We start from the raw sequence: 17,870 nt of genomic DNA, 5'->3' as shown, positions 1-17,870 counted from the left end.
TAACAAGAACGAGTTGACCTAGTTGATATTTGATGGTCACCAGGCAGTTTAGTTGCTCATCAGTTGTGGAATGGACTCCATTCCGTTGGTTGAGCCATGGCGTCGGCTGTGGCATTTCTCCAGCATGCCTGGCTTTGAGAATCTGGATTTTCAGAAGCTGTCCAGACAACCTTGCTTGACATGGCATTTGATGGGGTTCATCTTTTTGGGGCCCAAGCAGATTTGGCCGTACGTAGGTTTCGGGCTAGTCAGGAAGGCCAGACCCATAGCTTGCCCCGCCTCACATTTTTTCCCCTTGTTATTACAATGCCATATGTGCGTTTTGTGGCATCGATCGCCAGATAAGTGTCTTTACCCTGGTCTCTGGTGCTGCTGGCTAGCCTCCTGTCTTGAGACCCTGTAGAAAGTCTTACTCTACTGGCCGGTGGGGTTCTTTGGATGTGAATGTATGGGAATCCCTTATCACGCGAATCCCTTTAGCTTATTGTGAGATGTGTGATATTGGCAATCAGGCTTATTGCCTTTTATTCTGTTCCAGTGCTGTGGCTCAAGACTTGTTATCCTGTCCTGTTATTGCGTTGGAAACCTTTTTTTCCTGGTTCAGTTCCTTTGGCAGCCTCACTTCAACCCTTTCCTCTTGGGATGTGTTCAAACAAGTTCCACCCTTTCCTCCTGGTATAGGGTTTTGGGAGTAGGAGTTGTTATTCTTGTGTACTGTGTCATGCTCCTCTGCGCCTGTACTATATGGTTTGTCCTTCATTGACTTTTTGGCCTTTTCCTCGAGGGTCTTCTCTGGTATTATCATACCCTTCTTTTCCCTTTTTCGTTTGATGTTCTAAAGATTTTCCCTCTTTTTAGCACACTGTTTCCATAGCCAGTTTCTTTGTGTCTCCGCGTTCTGCGTGAAAAGGTTTACAGAAGATCCTGGGCTCCAAGGACTCCGAAAGGCTCAGCAACACAGGTGGTGGTTCTGCAACTCCCTTGAGTGCCTGCACTGTCTTCTCACTGAGTTTAGGCCAGTATCCCTCATCGGGACCGCAGGAACCGAACCCCTGTGCACCTCATTGACTTGCCATTGCCAAGGCTTGTTAACTCTCTTCACCAGAGATCTTTGAGCTCCAAGGAGCTCCAGCCTTGAACATTTCCTGCAGCCAAGATTTTGTTCTCACCGCATCCTTGGCACCATGGACTTGCATCTTTGGTGAGCTGCTGTGGGTCCTCTTTCGACTCCTGTGCCTCCAGCCTGTGGGTCCTCTTGAGGGTTTTTCTTGACTCCAGTCGGCTCCCCTGATTGCTTGGGGCCTACTCCTACTCCCCTGCTCGCGGTGAGTCACTTGGACCTTGCTTGTCCCGACACTGCACCTTTTTCACCTACCATGTTGTTTGCAGTTACCAAGGCTTGTTGGTGCTCCCGATGGACACTGCCCCCTCAGCTCTCGACATCCGGCATGGGACAGCTCATGAACAGCTCCTCAGTGTCACCTGGTCCACACAGCTGCAGTTCCAAGGTCAACGTCAACTCACCTGCATCTCTTGACATCGGTGGACATTCGTCTTCCGTGCCTCCTGGTCACTCCTGAGTGGCATAGACTCTGTCCCCTCTGCTTGCAGGTACTTCTCATCTTGAATCCACCTTTGGGTTCCAACGGACACTTTCACCTTCTTCGTCAGCAGCTTCTTCCTGAAGTCCTCCATTGGGTACGACTGCGGTTTCTGACGTCACTTCGCACCTATGCACCTGTCTTCACTGGTATAGGTATCCTGGTTCCTAGGGTATCCATGGGTGGGGTGACTCTCCAACCTTCCGTCTTTCACGGGGTTTCTTCAGGGTTCACTAGGAAGGGTCCTTCTTCTTTAAAATTGGAACCGTGACTCACCCATTGACTTGAATTGAGTACGTGGTGGTGTTTCCACTCTGCACACGACCTCCGTGAGGTTCCTAGATACTCACCTTGGGTGGTTCCTTGGGTCCCTGGCTCTTCTACGTCTTCTGGGTCCACTCTGGTCTTGAGTGGTGGTTCGCATTGCACTAATTTAGTATATGGTTTGGTCTCCCCTGGAGACCATCGTGTATTTGTGAAGTATTATGTGCATTGTATTATATCGCCAGGTAGGAGATCTCATTATGTGTTAGTGAGTGTCTTATAATTAATACCTATTTTTATAAATACACGGTGTGGTTTTTCACTTAACCTATACCAATAAGATTAAGTTCTGGTAAAACAAGCCGCTTTGCCCTCCTTCTAGACTAAGCCTGAAGGCTGCTCTCCACAGCTACCACTTAGAGAGCTTTCTAAGGTTGTCTAAGACCACTAAACTCCCCATAAGGGTTATCTGGATTAGTGCAGGGTGCTACACTTACACGAGTGAGCACCATATACTAAACCACCCTCCTACACTTGGTGCTCTGTTTTGAGCCCAACAGTAAGGATAACCCCCTGGGCATCAGAAATATAAGACTGTCGTTACAATCTGAGCATGTAACCCCTGATTGCCATAGGCCTGCTAAAACTGACGTTTTTGCTATTGTACACACAGATTGATAAAAATGCTGACTTATGTGTTTTGCTACACGTAGACATACACAGTAAAGACGCCACCAAAGCATGAAAAATTCCAGAAGGAAGGAATACATCACCATGCAGAAGAGGCATCAATAAAGAAAAGAAAAGTGGCTTTATCATTTGATTTGAATTCAGATAGTTCAGAAACTACAGATTTATTGGTAATGTATTATTAATAATTCATAAGTAGAGGTACTAATTGGTTGCTTGCTGTATTTCATCTAATGTCCATGGCCCGTATCTTCCAAAGGTTTATTATTGTGATATTCATTATTTAGGAGGAAATCATCCTCAGATTCACAATTTTAAAATAACTGTACTTTTCATAGAATTTTGAATTTCCTACCTAATCTCTCTAAAAGACTTCAGAATTCATAGGGCTGTGTGCTTTAAAGAGTTCAGAGTCCCACTGAGATGAACGACTCCCAAAATTCCCTGTATCAACTCAACCACTTCATTTAACCACACCTTCTTGAATACCATTCTTTTAGTTCCCATTCATCTTCTACCAGCACTCTACAAAATATCCTGGCTGAAAGCAACTACGCATGAAATGCCTCATGGATACCACTAGAGGCCAGTTTCTTTTTACCCACTAAAAGTCTGGGTGGGAATAGATAGGTAGCACTTATAGATAGAGAACTTTCGTAGAGGTGTGCAGAAGAACCTCTACAAATTCCATGATTGGGACCCTTGACAGATTTCAGGATTGGGATCCTCTTTTCCCCCTGTACTGCTCCACCTCCAAGTGTCTCTCCAAGATTGTGGTCCACTTCCTCAAATTCCCTAAATAGCCTAGCCTTAACACAGTATGTGAATGATAGCAAGCCACTGTCTTTATAAGCCCAGGTTTGGGTGGGAGAAAGTGCATCAAGTTTGCAAGTGAATGATACAATGAAGTACACTTTGGGTTTCTTATTTTCTCTCTACTTATGTAAGAGCAAATGATTATTATGTTTGTATTCTGTACTTTGCAGCATTTGAAATTATTTTGTAGTGTTAAAAGATAGAGACGGAAATGTAGAATGGTGTGATATATAGTAGGAAATAAAAGCAGAATCTGATAGAAACTTGTAGCCGCCCAGTCCTTACTTTAGAATTATCCCCATACGTCAGACTGGATCCAGAAATTTTCCGTGAGCAGTACCCTTGCGCACGGTATGTGGTGTCACTGGGCTCCGGATGGCGTCATCAGTGTCAAACACACCGGATGTGATGTGCGTGGGTACCTATAAAGGTGCCACCCTAGCATGCAGACATCAGTTCTGCGCCAGTCATCAAAGATCCAGAGAGAGCTACCCTGTCAGTCACATTTTGACTGTGCTATTTTGACTTTTTGTCTGGCAGGGATGTAGACTAGGAAGGTTGGTTTTAAGCCTTGTGGCACCTATCACGAGCAGCTGTCAGTGACTGACCTGCACCTGGTCTGCGACCATGATGCCAAGACCCACGTTCATTGTCTCACCATGCACTCCGAGGCCTTGAGGGAGCGATCTCTCAAGCTTCTTGCCTCTCGACGTGCGATGCTGTGACAGTCTTGATCCCAGTCGAGAGGAAGGTCCTCAGATTGGTCGTGGAGCAATAGATCTTCGTCACACTTGAAGTAGTCTTCTGGTTAGTCCCACAAAAATAAGAAAAGCAAGAAGTCAAAGAGGTCTTTGACTGCACCCTATCTGTTGAGGTGATCTTATGAGATGAGGGAGCATCGTCATTCAATGCCTGCCTCTGCAGTAGAGCCTTCACCTGCACCTGGGTTGGCTCCGCTCCTCGCTGAGTTAACAGGAGCCAGAGCGACCCCCCATTCAACTCTGCAAATGTTATGAGGCCAAGCACCTTATTTTTGGTTGGTCCATTCCCACTGCCACGCCTTCTGTCCTAGTGGGTTTGGAAGGGGTCACTTTTAGGCGCCATTTTGGAAGGGTGAGCCGACTAGCTTTGCTGTCTGGCTACCCTGGTGCTTATATATTAGTCACCGCACCACTGATGTGCAGTGGACGCGTTGCTGGCACGCCGAAGGCATGCCAAAGGAAAGCCCGTCTGGATCGCGGCCAGCGCCAGCCACGCTGCTCATTTCGGTAGCGGTAAGCTCATTACTTGGCCACGTCTCCCTCCTGGCCTTAAGGGTAAACCTATGATTAGATGGCCAAGGTATTAACTTTTCAAGTGCTTTACTCCCACAATATTGCAAAGGGTGCAAATTTGCTTTAGGGACTCTGGATGGGACTACCCTGAACAAGGGCACGAGCCTCACTCCCTCTGCGCAGAGGAAGCCGGAAGACAGGCTAAGAGCCTGCCTGATCAATTGTAGATCACTTCCCAAACACGCAGACAATATCTGGCTATCCCTGTCTCATAATAATTGGGATGTTATGTTTCTGACAGAAACATGGCTGAAGGATGAATGTAAATCTAATCCAGCCCTGGCCTTGGCTATCCCCCCTGGATTCAGAATTATCTGCGCCAACAGGGAGGGCGATAAAAGAGGGGGTGGAGTGGCCATCATTGTGCGGGAATCATGGGAGATCTCCACAACAGAACTGAGAAATATGGGTACTCACTGACGCTCTCCTTTGCTGGATTATTGATATATCGACCACCTGACTGCCAACACAGTCTAACCCCAGATCTGTGCAACTTTATTTTTTAGAGATCATTGCAATATGTCAACTTTGTGGCCCTAGGAGATTTTAACATTCAGATAAATGATTCTAGCTGTCTCCATGCCTCTCATCTAATCATGTCACTTAATGGAGTTAATCTTACACAGCATGTAAATACCCCCACTCACAGTGCAGGCCACATTTCAGATTTACTGTTTTCGAACATTCCGTCCATGGTAGCTGAGACCCCATGGCAATTGTTCTGAACTGGATCCCTTTTCTTTCAGCTTGAAAAAATTACAACCTAGCGGAGGAAGTCGCAATATGCTAAAAAGGAATTTGAAAAAGCTAACTGCAGAGACCCTTGGCTCAGTGATGTCTGAGAGTCAACCACAGTTAACGAGTGACCTCAAGGTAGACACGCCCTCACTGAACACGTGGATCTCTAATGCCCTGGATACAGTAGCTCCAGCAAGATTAGTTAGGATCTCAAGAGAATCCCCATCTGTCCCCTGGTTCTCAGCGGACCTCAGAGTGGAAAAGAGAAGGTGTGAAAGGGTGGAGTGCCTTTGGAGAAAAGATTATAGTCCGACGGCTAAACTGACTTATAAGGAAGCCTTGATAAAACTCCGCAAATTGATGAGGGTGGCGAGAAGGGATTACTTTGTGAAGCGCATTAATAACGCTGAGAACTCGGACAAAGGAATCTTCAGGATAGTTTGTTCCTTTACCAAGCCTTCTGTGCTGGAGGGCAATATACAGCTGTCCCCCTCACTATGTATGAAGTTATCGGACTTCTTTGAGAATAAAATTCAGAAGCTTTATGCTACCTTCATGTTGAAATTATTGGGAATCTCAAATACCAAGGATACCTTCTCAGATTTCCTACCTATCTCCCAGCAGGAATCTCTGGCGGAAATCCTGAAATGTAAGTCTGGTTCTTCTGAGGATCCCTGTCTCCCAAAGCTGTAGAGGACATTAGCTCACCTGATTAACCCTGCTTTGATTTACATTTTGAATACCTCGCTTTCCATAGGCATTTTCCCAGACATCTGGAAACATGTGAAGGAAGTGACCCACTTGGGGCCACCCGGGTCACCACAGACCACCTCTCAGCCTTCCATACCAAAGGAAGAGTCAGAAGAATAGTGGAGAATATACCAATAATTGCTTTATTCAGATACACTCAGAGTGGAGCTCCGTCAGCACAGTCTCGAAGAGTGGTACATAGGGAACTGAAATCAACAAGCATAGAGATACATTATGTACATTTCATAGCTGGGCAAAGACACGCCCACAGTGGAATTTTCCAAGCAGATGCAGATGGACGGTGAAATACAAAAAGTAGGTTTCGGTTCTCATATCTCACACAACTTAACACAATCCAAGGTCGATTCACCGTGCGCCCGCCACTAGACAAGTGGGAGAGGGCAATGAGGGATGAATTCTCAAATATTCCTTCATCAATATTCATCAAATCATCAACATCTTTCTGAAGCATTATAGAGGCATTTGTGTTGTGAATTGATATTTAATTTTTGGGTGCGAAAACATTAGTACAATAGGAACAACAAAAGGGGAGACACTGAATGAGTACACAGCAGAGCATCAATATCACAATAAGATAAATCACTTTTTCAAGAATTCAGCCACAGCTGCCGAAAAGGGAGCAACTCCAATTCCCACTCTCCATACCCTTGAAATTTTCGAAAATATTTAAAAAGTGTTTGGTAATATTTTTTTCCACATTCTTGATTCCGACCACACACTGATCGCTATCTACCGCGCATACACCTTCACTCTTGGCTAGAATAAAATCTACCACATATCTAGTCTGTTGAATATATCCGCATACTTTCCAACTGAGTGGTGATGTTGCACAAAGCTGCCACTGTAGTATTAGATATAATTTGCAGCTTGCATCCAAAGTATTCTCTGGCCTTCTCACCCCTTGGCCAGGGAAGTACCACCAAATGTAAAAATAGAAGAAAGGATGTACCCAAAGGTGGTACCGTTACTGTAATTATTGACCTCTATATCGGTCACTTCCTCACAGAATTCTTTTGTTAGTGTCCTTTTAACCCATCTTATTTTAGGTTTGGCATATTTACAGGGCACACCTAAAGGTAATACCATTCCAAGGGCCACATCGTCTGTACCATTATAGACCTTGGAATAAGTCCTATTAGACGAGAAGAAAAACCCTGGGTGTGCATAAATTGGCCCCTCATAATTCACTGCAGCGTACCTAGAGTTCATTCTGAAAGTATTTGGATCCTCTTTACTCACTAAGGGGACCATACGTTTGTGCAATACTATTCCCAAACAATTTATATGCAATGAAGTATCTGTACTGTTCACAATGGGGCAATAAGCAGGGTCTGTCAACTCCTTGTAGTACCAACCCACTAATGTTATGATCTGAAAGAAACACATAGTGATAGATTCCTTACCTTAGAATTACCCCCAGACGTCAGACTGGATCCGGAAAGTTTTCGTCAGCAGTACCCCTGCGCATCGGTAGATGGCGTCGTGCAGCTCCCCGTCCATCGTTGGCGTCGTGGTCGCCGAGATGAAGTCTGGGGCGCTACTTAGACGCCGCCCACGTGCGCTGACGTCAGTTCTTTTTCTGCACCAGCAAGCGCAGATCTGGGAAGAGCAGGTACCCCCAGTCATTTTTTGACTGACTTTTGAGGCTTTTTGTCTCTATTTTTTCATCAAGTCTTCGACTCCTGGTGCAGTTAGGATGCCCGGTTTTAAGTGATAGATTCCTTACCTTAGAATTACCCCCAGGCGTTGGGAATCCCGGAAAGTTTTCGGCAGCAGTACCCCTGCGTGTAGGTAGGTGGCGTTGTGCGGCTCCGCGTCCGTCGTTGGCGTCATGGTCGTCGAGATGACGTCACAGGTGCTACTTAGATGCCGCCCACGCACGCTGATGTCAGTTCTTTTTTTTTTTCCGCGCCAGCAAGTGCAGATCCGGGAAGAGCAGGTACCCACAGTCATTTTTTGACTAACTTCTTGAGGCTTTTTGTCTCTATTTTTTCATTGAGTCTTTGACTCCTGGTGCAGTTAGGATGGCCGGTTTTAAGTCCTGCGAAGACTGTCACCGCATTATGTCGGTGACGGATCTGCACCTAGTGTGTCTTTTCTGCCTGGGGCGCGACCGCGACTCCAAGTCGTGCCCCGACTGCCGGGCCATGGCGCCAAAGTCTTTGCAGGAGCGGTCCCGATAGCTGCTGGAGGCCTGGCAGTCTGCTCCGTGCCGTTTGAGGTCCCAGACCCATGGGAGGTCGAGGGACCGTGCGTGGAGTCATCATCATCGATCTTCAGGATCCAAGTCGTTGCACTCGGGGTCAGGTAAGGCGAAGCACAAGAAGTCGAAGAAACGTCATCGTTCTCCGACTTCCCCTCTAAGGTCACGCAACGCTGCTGAGGGTGCGGGTGGTGCCTCCCCCGCGGTTCCGGCAGAGCCTGTGGTGTCGCTGCCGGCGTACCCGCCCTTTCCAGGTCCGTCAGCGACTCTGGCCCAGATACAGGATTTCCTGTTGGCCATGGCTTGCCTCTTTGGGCCGTCGTGTCCTGCTGGTGCTCCTTCGGGCCCCGCGGTCCCGACTGGGGGATTCCTCGCATTTTATCGCCAGTGGCTCAGGCCCTGGCGTCGCTGCAGGCTCCTGCCCCAGCGCCGCAGGACCCCCATGGATCCAGGCCTGGATCCCGGTCGACACCAGTTGACCTCATAACACCTCCACCGACGTCGACCCCACTGGCACCACTTCCGACGTCGGCCCCTGTTTCAGCCCCGAAGTGGATGCGGCGTCGGGACAGCGTCGATCGATGCCGTTCTCGTCGTTCCTTGGAGATTTCTATCCCCATGTCCCTGCTCCTTATTTTAGGCCTGTGGAACAGCCTGAGGAGGAAGGGGAGGACTGGAAGGGGTCTGAGGACCCTCTCGCAGCTGACCGTGAGTCTTAACAGGACTGGGCAGAGGAGTTAGGGGAACCAAGGATCTGGAAACCTCACCAGACGTTGGCATGCTGTCTCCTTCTACCGTGGCTACGGAGGAGGGCGCTAGTTATGCTGTTGTGTTGCGTAGGGCGGCCAAGGCTCTACACCTTGTGCTCCCTACTGTGGCCGTCAGGACTAACCTCCTGACAGAAGTGCTTCAGCCAGCAGCTACTTCTGCGGAGCCGCTGCTCCCCTTCAATGAAGCACTTTCCGACGTTCTTTTGGGCACCTGGTCCAGGCCCACCACAGGGGCTCTTGTGGATAGGAACGTGGCCCGACGCCATTGCCCAGCTCCGGGTGACCCAATTTTCCTCTACCAACACCCCACCCCCGAGAGCTTGGTTGTCCAAGCCTCTGCTTCCCCAACCGCCTTCCCTTCCGCACCTCCGGATAGGGTATCCAAGAAACTGGATCAGTTCGGAAAGAAGATTTTTTTCTTCCGACAGTTCTGCGCTGCGGTCCGTGAACACTGCATGCCTCTTGGGCCGTTACTCCCACTCTCTGTGGGATACGGTGGCGCAAGTGCTGCCTCAGTGTCCGGAGGAGGCCCGGACAGCTCTCTACCAGGCTGTTGCAGAGGGGAGAGACGCAGCTAAGTTCATGATTCGTTGTGGCCTAGACACCGCCGACACACTGGGCAGGTCGATTGCAACGACGGTGGCGGTCAGACGCCACGCCTGGTTGAGAACAACTGGATTTTCGGGGGATGTCTAAAGCACTCTTATGGACATGCCCTTTGATGGCCGTTGCCTCTTTGCGACAAAGCAGACAGCGCGTTGGAGCGGTTTAAGGACTCACGGGCTATGGCCATGTCCTTGGAGCTTTCTGCAGTCCGCCCTCCTCCGCCTCCTGCTTTTCGCTCCTTTCGTTGCACCGGAAGGGGCACCCCGCAGCATTTGCAAGAGAGCCACAATCCTGCGCAGGAACAATCCCAGCGTGGACGCGGGTTCCGCCGTGGCGGACCAAGGGGCCAGCGAGCGGGTCAGTCCACCTCCACCCCGGCCACTACTACCTCCAAACCTTCCTAGTAGGAACTTTCAGGCCCATCAAATGCCAGTGGGCGGCAGGCTTCGCCATCACCTCCCCCACTGGCGCATCATCACATCGGACAGGTGGGTTTTAGAGATAGTCCGAAGGGGCTACTCCCTCCCCTTCGAGACTACCCCCCAGCCATGCCACCTTGGTACCACCGCATGTCGGGGGATCATTTGGTGCTTCTTCAACAGGAAGTTGCGGCCCTCTTGGCCAAGGGGGCCATCGAGCGCGTTCCGATGCCAGAAGTAGGTCATGGTTGTTATTCCCACTACTTTCTGGTGGCAAAAGGCCTGAGTCCTATCTTAGACCTCCAGAACGCCAATCGATTCCTCCGCAAAGAGAAGTTAAAGATGCTCACTTTGGCTCAGGTCTTGTCTGCTCTCGATCCACAAGACTGGATGGTAGCGCTGGACTTGCAGGATGCTTACTTCCACATCCCAGTCCTGCGGGCCCACCGACGCTACCTACGGTTCACAGTAGGCCACAAGCACTTTCAGTTCACCGTGCTCCATTTTGTCCTTACCAGCGCCCCTCGGGTGTTCACGAAAGTGATGGCGGTGGTCGCAGCTCATCTGCGCAGATCAGGGGTTTCAGTCTTCCCCTATCTCGACGACTGGTTGTTGAAGGCGGGCTCGCCCCAGACAGTCGTCTCCCACCTCCAGACTACGGCCGACCTCCTGCATTTGCTGGGGTTCTCCATCAATGTGCAGAAGTCGCACCTGATTCCCTCTCAGAAGCTCCTCTTCATCGGTGCGGTTCTGGACATGGCGCAGTTTCGGGTCTATCCTCCTGAACAGCGAGTTCGGGATATTCGGGCTCTGATTCTGATCTTTCAGCCCTTGTCCCGGGTTTCGGTCAGGGTGACCCTGAGGCTGCTGGGCCTCATGGCCTCCTGCAACCTGCCGATCGATTATGCCAGATGACATATGCGGGCTCTGCAGTGGGACCTGAAGTTCCAGTGGGCGCAGCATCAGGGGAACCTGTCCGATCACATCCAGATCTCGGAGGGCACTGCACAACAGTTGCAGTGGTGGCTCACGAACCGGCAGATCCCTCTCCCTTCCCCAACCGGAGTTTACAGTGGTGATGGATGCGTCCCTCCTGGGATGGGGTGGCCACACGGGAGACACGGAGATCAGAGGCCTCTGGTATCCGGGCGGATCCCAAGCTCCATATCAACCTTCTGGAGCTTTGGGTGATCTGACTTGCACTGAAGGCATTCCTTCCCTCTGTCAAGGAGAGAGTAGTGCAGGTGTTCACAGACAACATCACCGCCATGTGGTACTGCAACAAGCAAGGCGGGTGGGGTCGTGGACCCTATGTCAGGAGGCTCTGCGCTTCTGGACATGGCTGGAACATCAGGGCGTTTTCCTGGTGGTTCTCTGAACGCCAGGGCGAACAAACTCAGCCGCAGGTGCATGATGGATCATGAATGGCGTCTTCACTCTGAGGTGGCGCATGGTCTCTTTCAGCAGTGGGGAGAGCGTTGGTTAGATCTATTCGCCACCGAAGAAAACGCGCAATGTCATTAGTTCTGCGTGTTGGAATTTCCAAGGCGGCACTCGCTCAGCGACCCTTTTCGTCGTGACTGGAGTTGCGGTCTGTTGTAAGCTTTTCCGCCTATACCACTTATGCCCGAAGTGCTGAGAAGATCAGGCGTGACCGGGCACAAGTCATTCTTGTGGCTCCGGACTGGGCTTGAAGAGTTTGGTATCCTGAGCTACTCAGTATGACGATCGATCCCCCGATCCGACTGCCTCTTCGGGAGGATCTTCTGTCACGACAGCAGGGGACGGTCCTCCACCCGAACCTGTCCAGTCTCCACCTCTTTGCGTGGAGATTGAGCAGCTGATTCCTTTCGACTTTCCTCCTGAAGTTTGTGATGTCATTCTGGCAGCCAGGTGTCCCTCCACTAAAGTGGTATATGCCTGAAGGTGGAACAAATTTGTGGTATGGTGCACAGCAAAGACTGTAAATCCCCTTTCTGCCCCTCTTTTGAGCTCCTTTTGTCCCTTCTTTCTTTGGCCCGGCAGGACTCTTCTTAAGGGCACTATCAAAGTTATCTTTCTGCCATTTCGGCCTTTCTCAGGCTTCCTGATCGGCCCTCTTTTTTCAAGTCCCCGGTGCTAAATAGATTTCTCTAAGGCATTACACACCTTTTCCCTACTATTCCGTTGTGTGATGTCACAGTGGGACTTGAATCTGGCTCTTACTTATCTTATGTGTGCTCCTTTCGAGCTCCTTCACAACTGTCCTCTTCGTCTCTTGATCTTGAAGACTGCGTTCCTGGTTGCCATCACCTCCGCTAGGCGAGTGAGTGAGCTCCAGGCTCTTTCTTGTAAACCTCCTTTTCTGTCGGTCCATCCGGACAAGGTTGTGCTCAGGCCCCATCCTTCCTTTTTGCCAAAAGTTGTTGCGGCCTTTCACATTAGGTAGACCACTACCCTGCCCACCTTCTTTCCGCCTCTGCATCCTTCCAGAGAGAAAGTGAGGCTCCACCGTCTGGACCTAAAACGTACGCTCAAATTTTATCTCAACCGCACACAACAGTTCCGGGTGGATGGCCAACTCTTTGGTGGCTATGTTGGCACCAAGAAAGGTCGGGCAGTACACAGGAGGACTATCTCCCCCTGGGCCGTCTTCTGTATCAAAGTCTGTTACTCTTTGGCTAAAAAAGAGCCTCCGGTGGGGCTGTGTGCTCATTCCACTAGAGCAACTGCAGCCACTACTGCAGTGGGACGAGGTGTCCCCCTGCAAGACATCTATCAGGCAGCCACCTGAGCCTCGCTGCACATGTTTACTAAGCATTATTGCCTGGACAGCCAAGTCCGGAGAGACGGCCTCTTTGGCCGTTCTGTTCTCCGGGACTTCCTGGTGTGATCTTGGTTCACACACCCACCACTGTGGGTATTGCTGGGGTATCTATTCTAAGGTAAGGAATCTATCACTATGTGTTTCTTTCAGATGTACAAGTTACTTACCTTCGGTAACGATATATCTGTAAGAAACATTAGTAGTGATAGATTCCTTACCGCCCCACCTATCCTCCCCGTTCTGCGAACTGATTTCTAGGGTTAAGGTCATCCCTTTCAGGGCCCTAGTTTTAATGCACCAGTGGTCAGTGCATGGCTCTGCGTTCCTGGCGCGGAAAGTCGTGTACAGAACTGACGTCAGCACGTGTGGGCGGCATCTTAGTAGTGCCCGCGACGTCATCTCGGTGGCCCCGACGCCAACGACGGACGCGGAGCCGCACAACGCCACCCAGTGCACGCAGGGGTACTGCTGACAAACTTTCCGGATCCAGCCTGGCGCCTGGGGGTAATTCTAAGGTAAGGAATCTATCACTACTAATGTTTCTTACAGATATATCGTTACCGAAGGTTAGTAACTTGTTCTTCTGTTTTCCCTTGTAAAAATATCACAGTATGTATTGTTATCACAACCTCGATAACCCACTCTCAGTGGCTTTCTATGGTATATAAGTAGCCCAGAATAACCAAAACCAAACACTTCTTTCACTTCTGTAAACTGTGGTGGCCGAGTATTTGTGTAATTAACGAGTGACAATGGATATGCAGTCCACAGGCTGGTGACAAATTGGGTGGGGTAACAAGCGGTCCCTTCGCCAAAGAACCATTTATGTGTTTCCAAGAATACATTACTGTGGCAGTTCTTTTATTTCGTCTCGAGGAAATACCCTTACTGCGTAAAAAAGGCACTCATTGAGCATCTTCCAAAACCCATGAGACCCCACACAGTATTATTATCATCAGAATCAAAAGAACAATGCATATTATTTAGCTTTTACTCAACCACATCATATTACGTTGTGTAGTAACCATTGACTGCTCCTCCTCAGCAACCTTTCTGCCAAAAGGATGCATAGTGAATTCAAAAAAAGGGAAGTGCAAGAAAATATAAAGTTCCCAGTGTTTGTTAGAGCATCACTGGCATAGACTCCTCTTGTCCATCAATATGTTGGCGCTCTTGAGCACCCGCGGTGGAGCTTGCTCTGTCCTAAGCTCTTCTCCTAATCTATTCCACATCGATATAGGTGGTATACCTACAAAGTATACTTTTTCTTATCCTGAATAATGTTCAAACAACAAAGGCAAGGCAAACGCAGAATTTTCACTCATTTCAATTATTGGTTGGTACTGTTACTCAGTCCTACCTATCTTGTACAGTCCATCCCTAATCTTTTTTCTCCTTGGATTCAGTAGCCCTCACCCGAGGGCGCAAATTGTACCTGGCAGCCCCAGGCACTGTATGATCAATTAACAAAGGCTCCTGGATAGCTCATATTTCTGATGGAACAGCCTCGTTCAAAACATCGTTGTTCTCCTTATCTGTGTCCAGGTCAACTTGGCATCACTAAAGGGGACAAACCTGGGCACTTGCTCACATTCAGTTTTGCTGAAATCCTCCTCGACTCCCTGGTCGTATGGCAACGGTAAGGAAATCCTCTGGCAGTGGGTGGTATGCACCCAACTTTTACGACCAGCAACCTTTACAGCCGTCCGTGTCACCAACAGAACTTGCTCAGGGCCTTTCTAGGGGGGCTCCAGACTTTTCTTCCTCTGGAAGTTTCTCACCAGGAAGTAATCACCAGGTTGAATGTCGTGGCCGAGCCCCTCTGGAATAGGAGGTAGGGATTCCACTACCTGTTGGTGAATAGAACCCAAACTTTCTGGCAAGTGTCCAAGATAATCAAGCAATACAAGATATTCAATATCGGACTATTTACGAGGATGTGGGACACCCCAGACATTTGCCAGGCGTCTGAACATGACCTCGTAAGGTGACAAGCCTGTTCTAGAATGAGATGTAGTTCTTGTTGACAAAAGGGCTAATGGTAGAGCATCTGGCCATTTTAACCCTATCGTCTCTTAGATTGTTGCCAAATTCAAATTGAGAGTACCATTGTACTTCTCAACCAAACCCGCTGACTGTGGATGATTAGCAGCATGAAATTTCTTTAACATATAAACCTTCATGAATCAATTTAATCACTTTCCAATTAAAATGAGACCCGTTATCACTCCAGATAATTCGGGCAAACCGAATCGAGGAAAGTATTCTGTAAGGAGTACTTTTGCAGTTGTAATGGTCGTATTATCTTCAGTGGGATAAGCCTCAACCCATTTGCTGAATGCACATATAACCACTAAAACCATTAGCTCAATTAAATCCATTTGGAGAACTTCAAACGGGAAAGTGGGTGGTGCAAAATTACCAGGCGGTGTAGGGGTAACCTTTCCTGGATTATGTTTCATACAGATCATGCTATGTTTCACCAAATGCGCAACTGTCTTGGGGATGGTATCATATGCCAAATAGAGACCAACAATTAACAAATGCCTTTCGCACTAATATGGACTGGACCATGGGTCATAGTAACGACAGGAAGTACATATGCATCGGGCAACATCCATTTCTGTTCTCCAAATTTACCAATTCAACATCCTTCCTCATTTAACTGTGTTGTACTCTCCTGCCAGTTCACTAATTCCTCTATTGTGGCTTCGCTTTGTATCTCCTTTACACTTTCAATGGTATTTTCAAACATAGCAACCTCAGGAACCCACCTACCTGGGCCTGCAGCGAATATTCTTTTCATTTTACTTCAGGCCTTTTCCTTGGCTACCTGATCTGCGAATGCATTTCCTCTACCTACATCATCAGTAATCTTTCTATGAGCGCTACACTTAATTATTTCCAATTTCTTGGGGAGTGTTAAGGCGGACAAAAGCCGCAATATAAGATGCCCATGTTGGATTTTGGTACCTTGAGAGGTAAGGAATCCTCTCTCTGCCCACAATCGCCCTAAGATATGCGCGACCCCGAATGCGTACTGGCTGTTAGTATAGACATTGACAACCAGCCCTTCACTCAATTCACTAGCTCGGATAAGGGCAGCAAGCTCAGAGGCTTGAGCCGACTGATAGGGGACCTTTGATGTCTTTACCACCGTCCGCAACATAGTAATAGCATGAGCTGCAGTGGTAGTGCCATCTGGTAATTTAAAACGGGAGCCATCGACATATTGTTCTCCTTGGGGGGGTCAGATAAGGGAAGATCAGCCAGGTCTACCCATCCTTTCGTCCCTTCTTCCGTCCAGAAAATACATGTTTATCAACTGCATCATTCTCAGAAGGGAGGGGTAGTAACATGGCTGGGTTAAGAGTGGCACATCTTTTGATCGTAATATGTTTAGCAAACAATGTCAATTCATTACCAGTAAGACGTGCAGTGGTGAGGTGCTGTGTCTTTGTCTTATTCAAAAGTATATCCACAGCATGGGGTACCATAACTGTGAGTTCTGTATTGAGTACAAGTCCAGCCGATTGCCTGATTGAAGTGGCCACAGCCGCGACCTCTCTGAGATAGCTCGGAAGGGTCCTAGCAGCAGGATCAAGCACCGCAGAAAAATAAGTACAAGGCCTCTGTTTATCCCCAAATATCTGTGTTAAGGCAGAAAAGTGAGCAACTAGCCATCTCATGAACATAAAGCACAAACAGTTTCCTGTAATTGCTCAAAAGATTGCTGATATTCTGGCGTCCAAGGCAAAGGTTCATGCACTGCTTTTGTTGTTAATGCAAGCAAAGGTTTAATTAATCATTTGGGATCCACTGGCGACATGAAGAAGTAACACCAATAAAAGCACATACATCTTTTTGAGTTTGTAGAATGGGCATTTTAATAATGGTACTGATGCGCTCAGGGGGTCAACCTCCTACCCTCCTTCGACAGTAGGTGACCTAAATAGGTGACCTCCTTTCAACAATATTGAAATTTCAAAAGCGAGACCTTATGTCCATGATGTGCCAAATGCAACAACAATTTCACTGTACTGTCCTTGCAACCTTGTTCCGTATCAGAAGCAATTAACAGATCATCGACACACTGCACCAATACATTACCTGGGGAAAGCGATCGTGAATCCAACTGACTTTTTATTGCTTAACTATAAATACTAGGACTTTCCATATAGCCATGAGGAGCCCAACAGAATCTAAAGCTTCTGCCAGCCAGTGTAAATCCAAACAAATACCTACTGTCCGGGTGTATAGGAATACTGAAGAATGCATTTTTCAAATCAATAACAGAAAAGAACTTAGCGAGGGGCGTGGCCAACCGCTGAGAAGAATGGCCTCACGCTAGCGCGGCTCTGGCCTCATCCGTCCCTAAAAGCCAAATATCCGTACAATTATCCAGCTGCACGATGTGTGCACACTTCAGGAAAAGTACAGGGAGCGGGAACTCCCGTCCTCGAGATCCCAATCATGGCCGGAGAGAGAATCGGGTGCCGGTCCCAAAGAAAAGAGCGACCGGACCGCACGGACGAGCCCGCACCTGAGTTTCTTTTCCTGGCGCTCAATGAAGCGGCGGGACACCAGAACAGACGTGACCGCCAACAGAAGAGGCAAGTGTGTAATCTACATCATCTGAAAGAAACACATAGTGATAGATCTCTTACCTTAGAATTACCCACAGGGGTCAGACTGGATCCGGCAAGTTTTCGTCAGCAGTACCCCTGCGCGTCGGAAGGTGGCGTCGTGCGGCTCCGCGTCCGTCGTTGGCGTCGTGGTCGCCGAGATAACGTCGTGGCAACTAGTTAGACACCGCCCTCGCGCGCTGATGTCAGTTCTTTCTTTTTCGGCA

The 17,870-nt window shown here is 48.6% G+C and overlaps 1 protein-coding gene across 1 annotated transcript in view; it reads left to right on the top strand.

The window, feature by feature from the left end:
* The window catches only part of LOC146871866 (synaptonemal complex protein 1-like), a 2,219,271-nt gene that overhangs the window by 1,744,425 nt on the left and 456,976 nt on the right, over positions 1-17,870 (top strand). Inside the window, exon 11 of the mRNA XM_085652069.1 lies at positions 2,579-2,725. Within this exon, the coding sequence (XP_085508195.1) occupies positions 2,579-2,725 (147 nt within the window). The remainder of the gene's footprint in view (positions 1-2,578; positions 2,726-17,870) is intronic.

The sequence above is a fragment of the Triturus cristatus genome, chromosome 1_1, assembly GCF_964204655.1.
Source record: "Triturus cristatus chromosome 1_1, aTriCri1.1, whole genome shotgun sequence".
NCBI classification, from domain to species: domain Eukaryota; kingdom Metazoa; phylum Chordata; class Amphibia; order Caudata; family Salamandridae; genus Triturus; species Triturus cristatus.
Note: the sequence above shows the minus strand (reverse complement) of the source record. Positions and strands in the feature narration are given on the sequence as shown.